This window comes from Primulina huaijiensis, chromosome 15 (genome assembly GCF_012295235.1).
Source record: "Primulina huaijiensis isolate GDHJ02 chromosome 15, ASM1229523v2, whole genome shotgun sequence".
Lineage (NCBI taxonomy): Eukaryota > Viridiplantae > Streptophyta > Magnoliopsida > Lamiales > Gesneriaceae > Primulina > Primulina huaijiensis.
This window is the reverse complement of record NC_133320.1, coordinates 21183211-21201418: the sequence shown is the minus strand read 5'-3', so window position 1 is coordinate 21201418 and position 18208 is coordinate 21183211. Positions and strand designations below refer to the sequence as shown.

Here is an 18208-nt window from a genome sequence, read left to right as displayed (position 1 = left end):
ACTCTGCTCCTCTACTAGGCGATGCCTTAGTAGGAAAATTTAATTTTTCTTCGGCACGCTGCTCCTCTGCTAGGCGATGTCTTAGTAGGAAAATTTAATTTTTCTCCTGCACTCTACTCCTCTACTAGGCGATGCCTTAGTATGAAAATTTAATTTTTCTTCGGCACGCTGCTCCTCTCCTAGGCGATGCCTTAGTAGGAAAATTTGATTTTTCTCCTGCACGCTGCTCCTCTACTAGGTGATGCCTTAGTAGGAAAATTTAATTTTTCTCCTGCACGCTCCTCCTCTACTAGGCTATGCCTTAGTAGGAAAAGAGAAATTTTTCTCCTCCACGCTTCTCCTCTACTAGGCGATGCCTTAGTAGGAAAATATAATTCTTCTCATGCCCTCTGCTCCCCTACTAGGCGATGCCTTAGTAGGAAAATAAAATTCTTCTCATGTCCTCTGCTCCTCTACTAGGCGATGCCTTAGTAGGAAAATTTGATTTTTCTCCTGCACGCTGCTCCTCTACTAGGCGATGCCTTAGTAGGAAAATTTAATTTTTCTCACCCTCACAATGCAACAACTTTCATGAATTGAAAAGAAGAACTTGATTTTATTGAATTCCAACGGATTACATAGGAAAATTCAGAAAATAAAATACATCAACGATAGAATCAAGAATAATAATTCCTAAGGTGATAAGCATTCCAAGGCCTCTTCAAAGCCTTGCCTTGTGCATTCTCCAAGTAATAGGCTCCAGAGCTCAGCCTCTCGATCACTTTGAAGGGACCCTCCCACTTTGGGTCCAACTTTCCTCTCTGCTCTTCTGTCACCTTCCTCAGGACCAAGTCACCTACCTGGAAGTTTCTCTGAACGACCCTCCGATTATAAGACTGTGCAATACGGTTCTTATAAGCTTCCAAGTGAATGCTGGCAGCCTCTCTCTTTTCTTCCAGAAGATCAAGGTCAGTGGCGCGTCTTGCATCATTGTCTTCGTCATAAAACATTATTCTTGCTGATTCCAACCCAATCTCAGCTGGGAGCACTGCCTCATTACCATAGACCAAACTGAAAGGAGTTTCTTTGGTTCCTTCTCTTGGGGTGGTTCGGTATGCCCATAAGACACTTGGTAGCTCATCAACCCAATTTCCCTTAGCATTGCCAAGTCGAACTTTCAGACCCTGCACCAGCGTCCGATTAGTCACCTCCACCTGCCCATTACTCTGCGGGTAAGCTACAGATGTAAAGACTTGTTGGATCTTCATCTCTTTACACCAAGCTTGGATCTTAGACCCTTGGAACTGTCTCCCATTATCAGATATCAATCTTCTAGGCACCCCATATCTGCACGCTATATTCTTCCATAAGAATTTCAGAACGTCACTCTCAGTGATTCTTGCCAACGGCTCTGCTTCCACCCATTTCGAGAAATAGTCAACTGCCACCAATAAGAACTTTTTCTGAGCAGGAGCTATAGGAAAAGGCCCCACAATATCCATTCCCCACTGGTCAAAAGGACAAGCGGCCGTGATAGCCTTCATCATCGTGGTCGGCCGGTGATGCAACCGGGCATGACGTTGACAACTATCACAAGACATCACTATCTCTTGAGCATCATACAGCACTGAGGGCCAAGAATAACCGGCTAGCAACACCTTCCTTGCCAACGCATAAGCCCCCAAGTGATTACCACAGCACCCCTCATGAACTTCTCGGAGTACATAATCAGCCTCTTGATAACTCAAGCATCGAAGAAGCGGTCCTGCGAAAGACGTTCTATACAACACTTCTCCGATCATCACATAACGCGAACATTTTGTCTTCAACTTACGAGCTTCGCGAGGGTTATCAGGAAGCTTTCCCTCTTTCAGGTAATCAATTATGCGAGTCCTCCAATCCTCCTCCCCCTGTTCAAATGCGGGTGAACTCGTGTGAGGTGTGAGTTCAACTTGTTATACAACATCTCTAGTCTTCCAACTTCCCAGTGTTCCAACCATTTTGGCTAGAGTGTCCGCCTTTTCATTTTCTTTCCTGGGAATCTGTTCAAATGTAATCTCTGCAGATTTTTCTCTGACTCTGTCCACTTCTTGACATTACTCAATAAGTTTTTCATCTTTCACGTCATACATTCCCTTCATCTGTTGTGCTACCAGCTGTGAGTCAGAAAAAATAAGTACCCGGGTAGCTCCCACGTTTCTGGCTGCTCGAAGTCCTGCCAATACAGCTTCATACTCTGCCTCATTGTTGGATGCTCGAAAGTCCAACCTTACCGCTAACTTCACCTCCTCCCCAGCCGGTGAAATCAGTACCACTCCCACCCCACTTCCCTCCTTCGAAGATGAACCATCCACGTATACTTTCCAAGGGTCCTCATTTTCTTGATGCACGGTCTCAGCCAGAAAATCGGCTAAGGCTTGTGCTTTAATAGCTGTTCTCGGCTCATACTGGATGTCATACTCTCCCAGTTCAGTAGTCCACTTGACCAAACGACCAGACATATCTGAATGAGTTAAGATCTTCCCCAATGGACTATTGGTGAGTACCACAATTGGATGAGATAGGAAATATGGCCTCAAACGTCTTGCTGTCATCACCAAAGCCAAAGCCAATTTTTCCAACCCTGAGTATCTGATCTCTGCCCCTTTGAGTGCATGCGAAACATAGTAAACCGGCTGTTGAACGGATCCATCTAGCTTGACAAGGACCGAACTCACAGCTCCTTCAGTGGCAGATAAATATACCCACAAAGGCTCACCAGCTGCCGGCTTGGCCAGGACAGGAAGCTCGGCAAGATATTCCTTCAATTCTGTGAAAGCCTTCTCACAATCCGGACCCCATTCAAATTTTTTCGCCTTCCGCAAAGTCCGGAAGAACGGTAAGCTTCTGTGAGCAGACCTCGAGATAAACCTCGCCAACGCTGCGATCCTCCCCGTCAACTTCTGCACATCATTCGGTCCTCGGGGAGAAACCATGTCTTGGATAGCTCGAACCTTCTCGGGGTTAGCCTCAATCCCTCTCTCTGTCACCATATAACCCAAAAACTTTCCACTCCTCACCCCGAAGATACACTTTTGAGGATTCAGCTTCAGCCCGTAGGATCTGAGGGTGGCAAAGGTTTCCACCAAATCTGGTATGAGCTGGGCTGAGTCTTTTGATTTTACCATGATGTCGTCCACATACACTTCGACATTCCTTCCCACCTGCTCAGAAAATACTCTATCCATCAATCGCTGATACGTGGCTCCGGCATTTTTGAGTCCGAAAGGCATGACCACGTAACAGAAAGTTCCTTCAGAGGTGATGAAACTCACTTTATCTTGATCCTCCACAGCCAAGGGAATCTGATGGTACCCTTGATAAGCGTCCAACATGCACAAATACTGATGTCCAGCTGTGGAGTCCACCAATTGATCTATCCGAGGCAAAGGATAACAATCTTTAGGACATGCCTTGTTGAGATCTCTAAAGTCCACACACATCCTCCACTTCCCTGAACTCTTCGGAACAAGAACGACATTCGAGAGCCAAGTAGGAAACTGTACCTCTCGAATGTGCCCAGCATTGAGCAACTCTCCCACCTCCTTTTTTATAACTATATCTTTCTCGGGCCCGAAATGTCTTTTCTTCTGCTTCACGGGACGAGAATTTGGTAAAATGTTTAATCGGTGTTCTGCTACATCGGGGCTCGTCCCTGTGAGCTCTTGGGCTGACCAAGCGAACCCGCTGAGATTAGCATGTAAACAAGTAATGAGTTCATCCCTGATCTCTGGGTCAAGGTCAGGGGCTATCCTTAGCGTCTTCTTATCGGGCCCCAATGCCACGATCTCCGGCTTCTCATCCATCACCTCATGAACCTCCCTCACTACTATGGGCAACCCGCTTCGCCCCCTTCTGATCATATTGACCTCCACACGCGCCCTCTTCCCCTCTTCTTTCACTATCCCCTCGTAACACCGACGCGCGACCCTCTGGTCCCCGCATAAGACTCCAACCTCCTTCCCTACAGGAAACTTCAACTTCTGATGATACGTGGACGCTACAGCTCTGAAATTCTTTAGGGCTGGTCGCCCCAGAATTCCATTATAAGCGGATGGGGTGTCCACCACAGTAAATGTTGTCATCTTCGTTACCCGCCGAGGCTCATGTCCCAAAGATAGAGGAAGGACAATCTGACCCAACGGTGGGATGGCATGTCCAGCAAACCCATATAGAGGAGTGGAGATCGGCTCGAACTCAAATCCCTCCACCTTCATCTGATCCAGAGTGCTCTTGAACAAGATATTCACTGAGCTTCCATTATCAATAAATATTCGTGCCACATCGTAATTGGCAACGGTTGCTGTCACCACCTAGGCATCGTTATGTGGAGCCACAACGCCTCGGAGGTCTTCCGGCCCAAAACTGATGACCGGATCTTGGGGTAAGTCTGCACCCCTAGATATTTCAAAGCTCTCCAACCTTCTTCCATGCGCCTTCCGAGCTCGCCCGGAATCTCCATCAGTAGCACCCCCCGATATCATATGAATCATTCCTCTCGTGGGGTGGTTGTCCTCATTTCTTCCCCTCCTCGGCTCGACGGGTTCCCGAGGGACATCTTGATCTCGATCTTCTCTCCTCCATTCTCCAACCCTCTGATTTATCCAAGGCGGGCCTCGACCTCGTCTAGATGATGAACGAGATCTCGGTTCATCCCTGGATGAAGATCTTTCTTGCCTGCCCAGCGGTGGAAGCCTAGTACTGCTCTCCCCCCGCTGCGACTTCTCCCCCTTCTCCCCTGATTCCCTTACCTCCATCACTTTATCCTGATTCCTGTTCCGAGGAACATGTGAGGAGAATTGTCCTCTACCTCTAGTTTTGTCCTCCTCTCTTTCGCCCGCACCCCTCTTCCTTCCTCCTCTCTCCTTCCCCTCAACTCTTCCTCCCCCAGGCCGCTGCTCCATCCTCTTGTACCGCTGCGCATCCTCTAGATTCACATATTTTTCCGCCCGAGCCAACAAATCATCATAGCTCGACGGAGGTTTCTTGACCAACGACTTAAAAAATTCTCCCCCCCTCAGCCCTTGGGTAAAAGCACTTATCATGATGTCGGGGGTCGCCGCTGGTATCTCCAGCGCTGCACTGTTGAAACGCTGGACAAATTCTCGCAAAGTTTCAGCCTCTTGCTGTTTCATCACAAATAAGCTCAAATAATTTTTTTGATGCCTCTTGCTGCTGGCAAATCGGTGCAAGAAAGCTGTAGCAAAATCCTCAAAAGACTGTATAGAGTTGGGCTGCAGGGTATTAAACCATTGCTGGGCTGACCTCACCAACGTGCCCAGAAACACCCTGCATCTGACTCCATCTGAATATTGGTGCAACAAAGCCGCATTCTCAAATCTCCCCAAGTGTTCCTCGGGGTCAGTATGTCCGTCATACTCACCAATGTTAGATTGTCGGAAATTCGGAGGAAGCCCTTCCTCCAAGATGGCTAGTGAAAAAGGGCTTCTTCTCTTGGGTACCGGCGCTCTGCTTCCTACCTGCTCCCTCAACCTCCGTATCTCTTTCCACATCTCCCCCATCTCACTAATCTCCCCAGTTGGGAGGGGTTGCGTCTCCTCCACCTTGCTCTGATGGACTTCAACATTTTCCTCACGTTCCTGACGAGCGGCCTGTTCCTCTACAAACACAGACTCTTGATTCCTTTTCATGGCCTCATCCACTGTCCGGGTGATAAATTGGCCCAACTGCTCCAGGGTCAAGTTCCCCACGTTCTCATTGGGACGGGTTTGCTCGACCCTTGTCTCGTGAAGGGGCTGCTCGGTTCTTGTCTCTTGACGAGGTTGTTCCTGTCTCGTCTCAAGACGCGGTTGTTCATGTCTTGTCTCAACATGAGACTGTTCGGGTCCCCTCTGAGGACGCGATGATGCTGAGGTAGCTCTTCTACTTCCTTTCCTGCCTACCATCTCTACGTCTCAACTCAAGTTTTCCCACAGACGGCGCCAAGTGATACTCACGGGAAATTTAGGGTCCGATCCCGGCGAGGATCACTAATCCAGACGCAGGTTTGAAATTGTCCTGAGCCTGAAATCACAAATAAGACCGTTAGAAGGGGGCCAGGAGGGTGTCCTGGCGTAGCCCCTCCGACGCTCAAGTCAGAGACTGAGGATATATGGGGGAGCAGCTAAGGGTGCTGCTGAAAACAATATAGTGAATAATTAACCGTACCCTCAAACCTGGTATTTATAGGAGAATACCTGAGCTTCTCATGGGCCCTTCACCTGTGGGCCCTGAATATGGGCCGGATCTTGATGGGCTCATCCCTGAGGTATCACCACATATACATAATCAAAGACAAAATTGTCACGAAATTCCGAAACCCGTTGCAACAATAATTAAAAAAAATCAGAATTCATTCGAAGAGAAGCAGAGGCAGGAGAAACGATCGAATTACCTCATCGGAAGAAATTTTCTAATCGGAAGAAATTTTCAATTTTCCATGTCCGACATCGGCGGAGGAGTGGAAAGAAGCCAAGAAATTGAACAAGTTCCAGAATCTTATACGAGGAACAAGTTTCAGTCAACGGGGCTTCGCTCTTCGGTCCAATACAGAGTCGTTGCATGGAATTAAAGTTTTGCGCTCCCCCGTTAATTTTGTTTAAAAATATATAAATTCATTTATATATATATATATATGTGTGTGTGTGTGTGTGTGTGTGTGTTTGAAACCCCGATTTTTTCGAAGATAAAAATTTTGATAATAAGCCTAATTTTGGGATAAATAAACCAAGATCTAAGATTTGACATGATATTGATATCAGATAAAGATCTAAGATTTGATATGATATTGATACCTGGATAAAGATCAAACAAGAGGATAATATGATCCCTAAATTTCATAATCTTGGAGTATTTAATTAGGATTTTCGAAATTATGGAGATAGGAAAAATTCTGCATGATAAAAAAAATACAGGCATGGAAAATTTAAGAGTTTGCCTACCAGAATTTTAGGGAAAATCAAGAGTATTATTTTTGGGATAATTTACCAAAATTCGAAATTACTAAAGAAGATTTTTGGGATTTAAGAGCAATGATTTAATTGTACTGGAAAATAAAGATGTACCGAATATTGGGAATTAGACGCAAAATTCGAAATCTTGCAGGGTTGGATAGGATAATATTTTGAAAATATATCCAAGGAATGGATATATAGATTTCAAAATTATCTAGTATCATGGATAAGATATGATTATTATCCTAGATTTAAAGTTTGATTCAAAGTTCAAACGCGAGGATAATACACGATCAGGATAGCAGTCAACCCCTATAAATAAGAGAGCCATGCCATTCAAAATTCACACCTTCACATTTTTCGAAATTTGCTCTCTAGTTCTCCCTAGGAATTTTAGAGACTTTGCTCTCTTAGTGTGCCGAGTATCGAAGCTCTGCAGCAGTCCAGATGCAGGCTTAATTTCGAAATCCTATAATCACCAGGTCTTTTTTCGAATTATTCAAGGTAAGTGTGTTTTTGTTATACTATAATTTGCACAATTCTTCTTCGTAAGTGCGCTTTTGTTATGTATATATTCTTTCGTAAGTGAGTTTTTGTTTGCCACACTTGTTCTTTGAAGTGGGCTTGCGTTTAAAAATTTTTATAATTTGTGTACGAATCTCCTTTCAGTTTTTGAAAGTTCGTTCGAGCATAATTCCTTGTTCATGATATATTTTTTCTTCAAGATTTGTCAAGTTATTATGTTCAAATCACTTTTAGGATTCGATTGGATATGTGAAAGGATTTCCGAACTATGACCCTTATACGGTGGGATGGTAACCGTTGTACGGCCTCACTCCATAGAGCATTAACATATTGGACATGGCCTCACTCCTTAGAGGATTAACATATAGGAGACTGATATCAAGAAATCATTGAAATGAGATGACTTTCAGTGCTAAACAAGTATGCTATACGAGTATGATATACGAGTATGATATGTGATGACATGTTATGGTTATGAAGTATGAATATTCGTTATTATCCAAGTTATGATATGCTATGTATTCAAGTATATGTATATTTTGCTTCATGTCTCGAACGGCCCCCACTTGTTGAGTATTTCCCAAAATACTCACCCCTTACTCTACCCTCTCCAGATAAATCAGAAGAAGAAATAGAGAAAGAAGAATCAGACATCCGTTTTGGGCTGATAGTGGACGCATGAATAATTTTAATTAAGAATATGTTCTTATGAGTTTTTAATTCAAGTTGTGATCGCTTTCGCATATTTTTATCTTTTTCAGAGTTACTATTGTAAAGACGATTCTATTTTTATGGTATTTATGATATAAACTTGTTTTGTTTTATACTGTACTACGAGGCTTGTTGTTTAGCAACTATGTGATTGTTGAATAATGCCGGTGTCGACTAACTCCTGTCTCAGGGCGTGACATTTAAGTGGTATCAGAGCCGCCAGATTCATAATCCAGTTGAGAAAAATTTTACCAAAAAAAAATTCAGCCATATTTTTGCAAATAGCCGACCCAGTCTTCTTCGGAACGACCCAACGAGTAATATTCACAAGTTTGTGAGGCATGGTTCGTAAACGCGAAATTTCTTCATTTAAACCTCCAAAATTTCCATTTTTGGAAAATTTCTCTAAAAATCTCGTCCAACGCGTTTCTTGTAGTGCTTGTCGGATTTTAATGAAATTGGATTAAGGAAACAATTAGTATTGACCTATATTGTTGTGATTATACATATCTGAGATAAGTTGACATAAACTTCTGACTTGAGATGAAATATTTTGATTCGAGGACAAATTATTATTATGTGAAAATCTGAGGTAAGAATTATAATAAGTTTCGAATATTCCAATATAGAAGTTGATTTTGGGCAATAGTTAAATGTGTGAACATTAATTTGGGTTCTTAATAATGCTAAGCGTTAACTTTAAATATGAATGATTTTGGGTTATCTTGTTTAAATGAGTTGGGAGACAATATCTTCAGGTTTAGTAATTTATATTATTTTGGGATAACTAGTATATTACAACTTTATGTGAATAAAATAAGTTACGAGATATTGAGGAAAATATAGCATAATAAGTTTTGAATTTTGTTACGGTACTAAGAATGATTCAAGGAGAAAGACATTCAATGAAACTCGTTTGTGTTAGGGATCTCTGATCTCATGATCTTGAGGAAAGTAAGATTTAGCACAAAAATTAATTGATGATTAATTTCATTCGTACAATGTTGAATAAGATTTTATTTTATGACGACCGAGTTATAATGTTTGGGATTTGGGATTTAAATCAATATGCTATAGATTGATATTGAGTTAAGTTCCAAAATTTTTATATGAGTTTTAACTTTTGAGTTATGTAAATATTGGGTTACAGTAAGTTGTTGTAGATTCAATGATTCTAATAATTCTGGTTCAATAGGAGTATTATAATTGGGTGTAGCAATAGAAGCAATAATAAGAAAATATTATGTTACAAGTATAATTCAAAGTATGAGTAAATCGACACTTTAGTTATTAAGATGTCTGAAAAGAATTATTGGGATATGATTTAGGAATTTTAGACGATTTTCTAATCACATAGAAAGAAAGCCACATGGGAGAAAGAATGCGAGAAGAATATTTTTATTCAAAGATCAAGTCAACCCAAGTTTCGAGGAAGAAACTTTCCATAAGGTGGGAGGGATGTGAAACCTCGATTTTTTCGGAGATAAGAATTTTGATGATAAGCATAATTTTGGGATAAATAAACCAAGATCTAAGATTTGACATGATATTGATACCAGATAAAGATCTAAGGTTTGATATGATATTGATACCTGGATAAAGATCAAACAAAAGGATAATATGATCCCTAAATTTCGTAATCTTGGAGTATTTAATTAGGATTTTCGAAATTATGGAGATAGGAAAAATTCTGCACCATAAAAAAAAAATACAGGCATGAAAAAATTTAAGAGTTTGCCTACCAGAATTTTAGGGAAAATCAAGAGTATTATTTTTGGGATAATTTACCAAAATTCGAAATTACTAAAGGAGATTTTTGGGATTTAAGAGCAATGATTTAATTGTACTGAAAAATAAAGATGTACCGAATATTGGGAATTAGACGCAAAATTCGAAATCTTTCGGGGTTGGATAGGATAATATTTTGAAAATATATCCAAGGAATGTATATATAGATTTCAAAATTATCTAGTATCATGGATAAGATATGATAATTATCCTAGATTTAAAGTTTGATTCAAAGTTCAAACGCGAGGATAATACACGATCAGGATAGCAGTCAACCCCTATAAATAAGAGAGCCATGCCATTCAAAATTCACACCTTCACATTTTTCGAAATTTTCTCTCTTGTTCTCCCTAGGAATTTTAGAGACTTTGCTCTCTTAGTGTGCCGAGTATCGAAGCTCTGCAGCAGTCCAGATGCAGGCTTAGTTTCGAAATCCTATCATCACCAGGTCTTTTTTCGAATTATTCAAGGTAAGTGTGTTTTTGTTATACTATAATTTGCACAATTCTTCTTCGTAAGTGCGCTTTTGTTATGTATATATTCTTTCGTAAGTGAATTTTTGTTTGCCACACATGTTCTTTGAAGTGGGCTTGCGTTTAAAAAATTTTATAATTTGTGTACGAATCTCCTTTCAGTTTTTGAAAGTTCGTTCGAGCATAATTCCTTGTTCATGATATATTTTTTCGTCAAGATTTGTCAAGTTATTATGTTCAAATCACTGTTAGGATTCGATTGGATATGTGAAAGGATTTCCGAACTATGACCATTATACGGTGGGATGGTAACCGTTGTACGGCCTCACTCCATAGAGGATTAACATATTGGACATGGCCTCACTCCTTAGAGGATTGACATATAGGAGACTGATATCAGGAAATCATTGAAATGAGATGACTTTCAGTGCTAAACAAGTATGCTATACGAGTATGATATACGAGTATGATATGTAATGACATGTTATGATTATGAAGTTTGAATATTCGTTATTATCCAAGTTATGATATGCTATGTATTCAAGTATATGTATATTTTGCTTCATGTCTCGAACGGCCCCCACTTGCTGAGTATTTCCCAAAATACTCACCCCTTAATCTACCCTCCCCAGATAAATCAGAAGAAGAAATAGAGAAAGAAGAATCAGACATCGGTTTTTGGGCCGATAGTGGACGCATGAAGAATTTTAATTAAGAATATGTTCTTATGAGTTTTTAATTCAAGTTGTGAACGCTTCCGCATATTTTTATTATATATATATATATATAATTTTAGTTATATCTTCATCGTTGAGATGACATTCAGTTAGTAAATGTATAGTATTAATATGTTTTATATAGTCCAATAAGTGAATGTTATTTCAACGATGACACAAAAATAAACATGATTGATAAATAACATATAAAAATCGGTATATAATTAGTTTGTAAAATAATTACAATATTTTGATTTAATTATATTTTTAACAAAATTCGGATTGAACTGTTGCTTTTTACATCTAAACTATAATAATAATAATAATAATAATAATAATAATAATAATAATAATAATAATAATAATAAATGGACTAAAAAGTGACTTGTCGAGATATTATGAAATTACTAAAAAAAAGTCTACAAAAAGCAATATATATCGATATAAGCTAATGTTATTCTATGTTAAATAAATATTTTAATTTTTTTTAAAATAAAAATCTTCTTGTCATCAAATACTTATATATTCTATTAACTACAACATTATTTCAGATACATAAATTTTCTACCATTATTCTTTGTTTTATTGAATCTAAAATAATTTAACACTGAGTAGATTTTTCACAAGATTTACAATGAGATTATATCATAATTTCTATATTTTTCATTTTACATTATACATTTAAGTTGCATCGTTACTACACGCAAAATAACACAGATTTTTTAACAGACACCAATATGCTTTCCTATAATGGAAAGTAACTTGATTTAGGATGACTGGATAAGGTTGGCCCGACGGCCGACACACAACCTTTTTACGGTCATATATTACATTTTGTACTCTTTTCTTATTTAAATAACACACACATATATTTATATAAATAATTGTACGTAGGATTTTAATATAAAAATATGTATCAAATCACTCAAATCTAAAATATAGTATTTTTAAAAATTATACTATCATAATTATATTATACATATAAAAAATAATATATCTAATCAGATTAAAATAAAATTTTACCTATATTCACACGACGAGAATATAATATTCAATGGTTTTAATAAACTCCTTACAATAGTTCGTCTCTTTTGTATACATCATGAGAGTATATGTATGATAAAACAACAAAATAATTTTTTTTAAAAATGTAATGATACAATACCATTCGTCGATGTGAGTAATAAATTAATGATTTTAAATTATAGATCGTAATATCTTATCCAAAACTAAAAAGGATCATAATTTGAGATTTTTACCTGAAAAAGTATAAAATCGTGTTTGATGTAATGAAATTAAGGATTGGAACTATAAGATCATGTTCTAAAATAATTATCTTATGCAACGCGTGTAGATAGACATTAATATGCAATAAAAAAACATAATTTTTTTTAAAAACTAAGAATTTAATGATAAAATATTATTCGTATTAAATAATTAAAGGTTTTTAAATTTTAAAACATAATATTTTATCCACAAATGATAAGCACAAGGCTTCCTCGTATCTGCATACTAAATTATTTAAAAACCATTTTCCCCTCCTAATTGTCAAAAAGCCAAGAATAAAAAATAAAATACTTTTTTAAATAATATTTTTTAAAAAAAAAACTGATTTTCCTCTATCTTCGTTGACGTTATATATCCCATTAGCTTGCCTTTTGAAACGGTCCTTTATCACTTGGATTTCCCCAAATTGCCCATTCTTTATTTTAAAATATTAATTTATTGATTAATTTAATTTAATATTCCTAATCATTCGAATTATTTGATTAGTCATTAGTTGGGACAGCCAATTGACATAACCCATTGTCTAGTTGTTCGGAATTGACATTGACACAACAAATTGGATATATTATATCATATTTGAAATATAATATATATCTTTTATTTAGATCATTTTCCATTATCTAATCAACTTATCATACAAATTGCATTTTTTTTAAATTTCAGTTATCTAATTTGAACATAAAAACTTATGTGAGAGGATTTCACATGTCAATTTTGTGATATATATATACTATTTGGATCGTTCATGAAAAAAATTATTTTTTATGTTAACAATATTATATTTTATTGTACATATAACAAAGATTGACTCGTTTCATGAATAAAAATATGTAAAATCGTCTCACAAGATATCTGTTGTACCGAATTGCCACTAAATGATATTTTATGCATCCTAATCATCGATCTTATCATTTCCTAGTGTCAAACTTGTTTTTTTTTTTTTAAATCTAAATCATAAATTATATGAAATATAATATAAAATAATCTTGATGTATTGTCAACCGTCAGATTTGATACCCAATCCAAATAGCAAAGACTCAGGAAAACAATCCAACGGCTGATAGCGATCTAAAGGAGGCAGAAGCGGACAGATTCGCCGCGAGTACACGTAGGTTGTACTTTGGCGACATTTGTGCTGCAACTTCCGCACATTGGAATTTCCGAAATTTGGAATTGTTTGATATTAAAAAAATGGTAAATTTGTGAATTCGACGAGGGTACTTTCGTAACACAAAATCAAGCTGTCATCAACCCACGTCGTAAATCTAGGAATTTCTTTTGTTTATTGATATGATATATAAGATTTCAAATCATTTCCCTGCTGTACATGAAATGATAAGCATTCCCCGAATCTCTCTTCTTTTTTTCCAAGAAAGACGAAATTTTGGAAATTCCAGTAGAATATAAGAAGTAATTTCACAGGCGAGAGCTTTTCAAAAACTCTAAAGCTTCTCTGTTCGTATACAGATAATAGTGATGATGTATTTTTCTTTTCTGATCAGTTGAATAATAACTGAAGGTAAGGTTTCATCATCCATTCTTGTTTTGGAAATGTTTCGTATTTCCGAGAAAAGTTTGATTTTTAATTTGAAAACTCGGTTCACTTGTTTGTTTTCTTGAAACTGTAAAATACTGGGGTTTCTTTAAATTTGTCTATATATGTCTGTGTCTGTGTGTATAAGGCGCGTTTTGGGTTGATTGTTAAAAACATTCTACTATGTGGTTTCATGTGTTTTTTTTCCATGTCCGGGTAATTTTATCTGCAAGATCTCTTTTTGGGTGCATGTGGCATTGTTGGCAACTTAATATTCGATTTATTACTGGTTTTGAATAATGTTTCGTTTTGGTTTTCTGTCACAATTCCAGCCTTTTTCATCGCTGTTGCGGATTATGTTTTTTTTTAAAACTTTATAGTTATCCTTTCGACTTCTAGAATTGGAAAATTTTACGTTTGGAAATTTTTTTTTGGGAAGATTTTCTATTATTTCATCTAATCCCCTACCGTGTTTAATTTATGTTATTCAGTTGAATTCCTTTGTTCATTTGTCTTCTTTTTTACTTGTTTATGTTTTGGAATTGTGTTTCGAAGTTAACTTGTGGTGTGTTTCCAGTGAATAGATGAAAAATGGATTCATTCCAAGCTGCTAAGGTTGTTCACGATAGAATCTTGAAATTGGAACCCGAACTCATTGGTCGGAAGATCGCAGGGTATGTCTTCTTAAAAGGTCTTCCTGATCAAGAAATGATTCGGTTGGCTATGGCGCCGGATACTGTAATCCACAACTTGATTCAAAATACCAAAGCTGCTCTTCATTTAGCCTCACCACCAGTCATTTCTCCCCCAATTTCGCCAAACATGAATCCAAGCCCGTTATCGGGTCCTTCTATCCAGTTTCCACACTTTTCGCCATCTTCACCGCGAACCTTGTCAAGCCCGTTTCGAAGGGTGCCAATGCCTTATTGGAACTCTCCGTCTATGCTTAATAAGCCGATGACTTATTCTGATCCTATACCTGAAGAGTACGGTTTACATACTCAATTTAGTTTTGATGACCCGTTGGAGACAATGAGTTTAGGCCCAAATGATTACTATAGTCACGAAGCAGCATTTGACAATTTTGTCATTAGGGGTTGCCGGAATTCTCAGAACTTCATGGATTTTCCGGTTAAGACTTGTCACTATTTCAGTAGGGGGTTCTGTAAGCATGGCAGTAATTGTAAGTTTTTGCATGGGGAATCTTTTCCGGATGTCTATACCAATGATTTTGGTCCAAATTCATTTGAAGTTGGTGCCGATGATCAAGCCTTTTCACCAGGGTCCCTCGAGAAACTTGGGCAAGATATTGCAGAGTTAATAAAATCTCGAGGTGGTAGCCCCGTTTCGATTGCTTCTCTTCCTATGATATACTATGAGAGATACGGAAGAACTCTACAAGCAGAAGGGTACTTGACTGAAAGCCAGAGACATGGGAAAGCCGGTTACAGCTTGACGAAACTTCTTGAACGCCTTAAAAACAGCATTAAGCTAATTAGCAGGTGTGATTGATTCGGCCCCCTTTTTTTTTTTATTGATTTTATCGGTTTATTCGAACTGAACCCAAATCTTAAGTTGGTTCAATATGTGTGATTTAGGCCTCACGGACAGCATGCTGTCGTGTTGGTGGAAGATGCTTCAAAATATGTGGCAGATGTTCACAGTGACTTAAACGACCCTGGTCCAGTCGTCAGTGGTTCACGTCAGATATATTTGACGTTCCCCGCAGAGAGTACCTTTACCGAGGAAGATGTTTCCAATCACTTTAGGTAACTTAATTTTATATCATTTCCCATTGCAAGTTACATGGTTTTTAAATTAATTTTGAAGGTGATTCATTTTTTAATGGTCTTGTTTATAGTTCTTTCGGTCAGGTTCAAGACGTAAGGATCCCATGCCAGCAGAAAAGGATGTTTGGTTTCGTAACCTTTGCGAGTGCGGACACTGTGAGGATGATTCTGTCGAAGGGAAACCCACATTATGTTTGTGGTGCACGCGTTCTTGTTAAACCTTACCGTGAAAAATCAAAGCTCATTGATAGGTATAATTCGGGCTTTACCGCTACCACGACCTTAAGACTTGAATATGAGTCCATCAGTAATTCTGTATATCTTGATGTAATTGTTATTCTTGCCATGTATTTCTACTTGTGTGTCTGATGACTTCATTTTTCTCGTCCTTCTATCTTGGTAATGGTCACGGTTTCTGAACAATTGAAGGGTGTTTTCTTTTTGATGCAGGAAGTATCAAGAACCGTACTACTATCACTCGCACCCAGTGGATTACGATACCGAGCTTCAAGCCAGTAAGACCCTTATTAATAAGTCCTGTCTCATGCTCTCCAATCATGGACCACAATCTTTTGTGGCAACTTATTTGTCCGAGCTTGTATACATTAATGCACGTATACAATTAAGAAATCCCAAGTCTTTTCCATCAACTGTCTTTTCCATCGACTCATTCTTTTTGTCGCAGCAGGATTGGAATCCTCTCGGCTGTTTCGACGGCAGCTAATGGAAGATCAAGAACGTGCCCTTAATCTCGAGGCAATGCGTCTCTCACAACTCCAATTATCTGGCAAAACTCTACCTACTCAGTCTTGCTTGGGCTATTCCATGGATGATTTAAAATTCCCCAAAGGTCGTTTCGGGTTTTCTTGATTTTCTGCATATATCTTTAAACCAGTTTGGTTTGAATTCTTCTCTCGGCCAACACTTTATTAAAGGTTTTGCGGGATACAACTTTTGCAGGCCGCATCAAATTCCAATCGAACCACAACTATTTCCTCGATGTCATGAATACTGGCTCTACTAGTGACAAGTACACCACTAACAATTGCAGTGATCAGGAGAGGTTGGCAAAACTTATAGTATTCAAAATTTATAAATAAAATTTGAAATATTTTTCCACCACTCTATATTTCTCGCCTTCAAATACTTCGTGCAAGATTCAATTCATACCTAAACTTTGGTGCTTCTCTTTTTCAGTGCTCAAGGACTTAATCTACCCGACAGCCCATTCACCGTTGGTAGCAGCATTTCTGCAGTCATATAAGTTCCGCAGCCCTTCCAAAGGGAGACAAAGGATTTATTGAGTTAATAAAGTAGACGTTTTACAAGCGAAGATCATTAGTTTGAACGTGATACAGTTTGTTTTCTGCTATACCTTTTACTCATCTTGGTAACTAGGCGGAAGCACACAAGGATTACATAGGATCAATAGAAGCACATAGTCCTCGTTACTCGGTTAGCAACTTCTTGTTTCTTGGTTTTGCGTTGAAGGTTAGCGATGGAAAGCTGATAGAGATCTTAGGTTCTTGAAAAAGAATGATACATAGAAGTTAGGACTTAGTCGATAAAGCACAGTATGCTGAATAGTGTATCTATCTACATACAGAGATTTCTGTTTTGTTAAGAAACTGACCAAAGGTTATATGTCGACGGATGATAGTTTGAAGAACTTATTTCAAGACCGATTTCAGTGCTATCCTTTTACCTTTAAAGAACATCATTAACTCATTGTCTAGCCTAAAAATAGATATCTAATATTTAAGAACAATTTTTAGTTTTCTATGTTAGCTAAATCTCAGTTTCAACACGTTATCTTTGTTTTTTTTTATAATCTTTTGACAATTTTAGTTATTCTAAAATGGTGTTGATGTACATCCATGCCTACTGATACGTATAGTTCTACATTTTTAAGCAGTGAAATTTGTGAAAACAAATGACTGAATAGCTACGAAAGAAACATGTATATGCCTGAAATTAAAATTTTCCTTGCAATTTATTTGTACATTTTCTTTAAAGATATCCGATGTTGTATTATATTCATTCCTAACAAATGAAGGCTGTCAGTGATGAACAAATAGCAAAGAATGTGGAAGCTACTAATGATACACTAATGAAAATACAATTTATTTTACACACACTATCTTTATTTCAATTAATAAAATATTAATTTTTGTAAACATTATCTCTATACCCATTAATAAAAAAAAATAGGCACCAAAACAGAGTGGATATTAAACTAAAATGTTTGACAAATTTTTATAAAAACATGTAAATTTAAATGACCTGGCCGCACCACTGATTCTAAACGTCGGATACGAACGATTTCCACTGTTGAAGAACCAGCTTCTTGTGCAGTGAACAAGCACTAGAATGGGAAGAATTTCTACTCTGTAAGATAACAGTGAAGGTGTGG

The 18208-nt window shown here is 37.9% G+C and overlaps 2 protein-coding genes across 3 annotated transcripts in view; one reads left to right on the top strand and one right to left on the bottom strand.

Moving 5' to 3' along the window:
* LOC140960006 (uncharacterized) overlaps positions 1–6588 on the bottom strand; it is a 13315-nt gene extending 6727 nt beyond the window's left edge. Inside the window, exon 1 of the mRNA XM_073418108.1 lies at positions 6303–6588. The gene's annotated coding sequence lies outside the window, so the exon portion shown is untranslated. The remainder of the gene's footprint in view (positions 1–6302) is intronic.
* A 7197-nt stretch (positions 6589–13785) lies between these two features.
* On the top strand, positions 13786–17491 carry LOC140959745 (zinc finger CCCH domain-containing protein 18-like). 2 transcript variants are annotated; one of them, XM_073417742.1, is made up of 8 exons: positions 13786–13990; positions 14583–15507; positions 15604–15774; positions 15867–16046; positions 16246–16310; positions 16484–16645; positions 16756–16858; positions 16993–17491. In XM_073417742.1, exons 2-8 carry the CDS (start codon positions 14597–14599, stop codon positions 17057–17059), a joined length of 1659 nt encoding a protein of 552 aa, XP_073273843.1. In that variant the 5' UTR covers positions 13786–13990; positions 14583–14596; the 3' UTR covers positions 17060–17491. The 2 variants fall into 2 exon arrangements, with proteins under 2 accessions (XP_073273843.1, XP_073273842.1); XM_073417741.1 differs by having other exon boundaries at positions 16481–16645.
* Positions 17492–18208: the final 717 nt, after the last annotated feature.

What these genes read in the sequence shown, in the direction of transcription:
- LOC140959745 (XM_073417741.1), top strand. Translation starts at nt 14,597, where the DNA reads ATGGATTCATTCCAAGCTGCTAAGGTTGTTCACGATAGAATCTTGAAA. An exon ending in GATGTTTCCAATCACTTTAG is followed by an intron (nt 15,775 to 15,866) that starts GTAACTTAATTT and finishes TCTTGTTTATAG; the next exon opens with TTCTTTCGGTCAGGTTCAAG. An exon ending in AAATCAAAGCTCATTGATAG is followed by an intron (nt 16,047 to 16,245) that starts GTATAATTCGGG and finishes TTTTTGATGCAG; the next exon opens with GAAGTATCAAGAACCGTACT.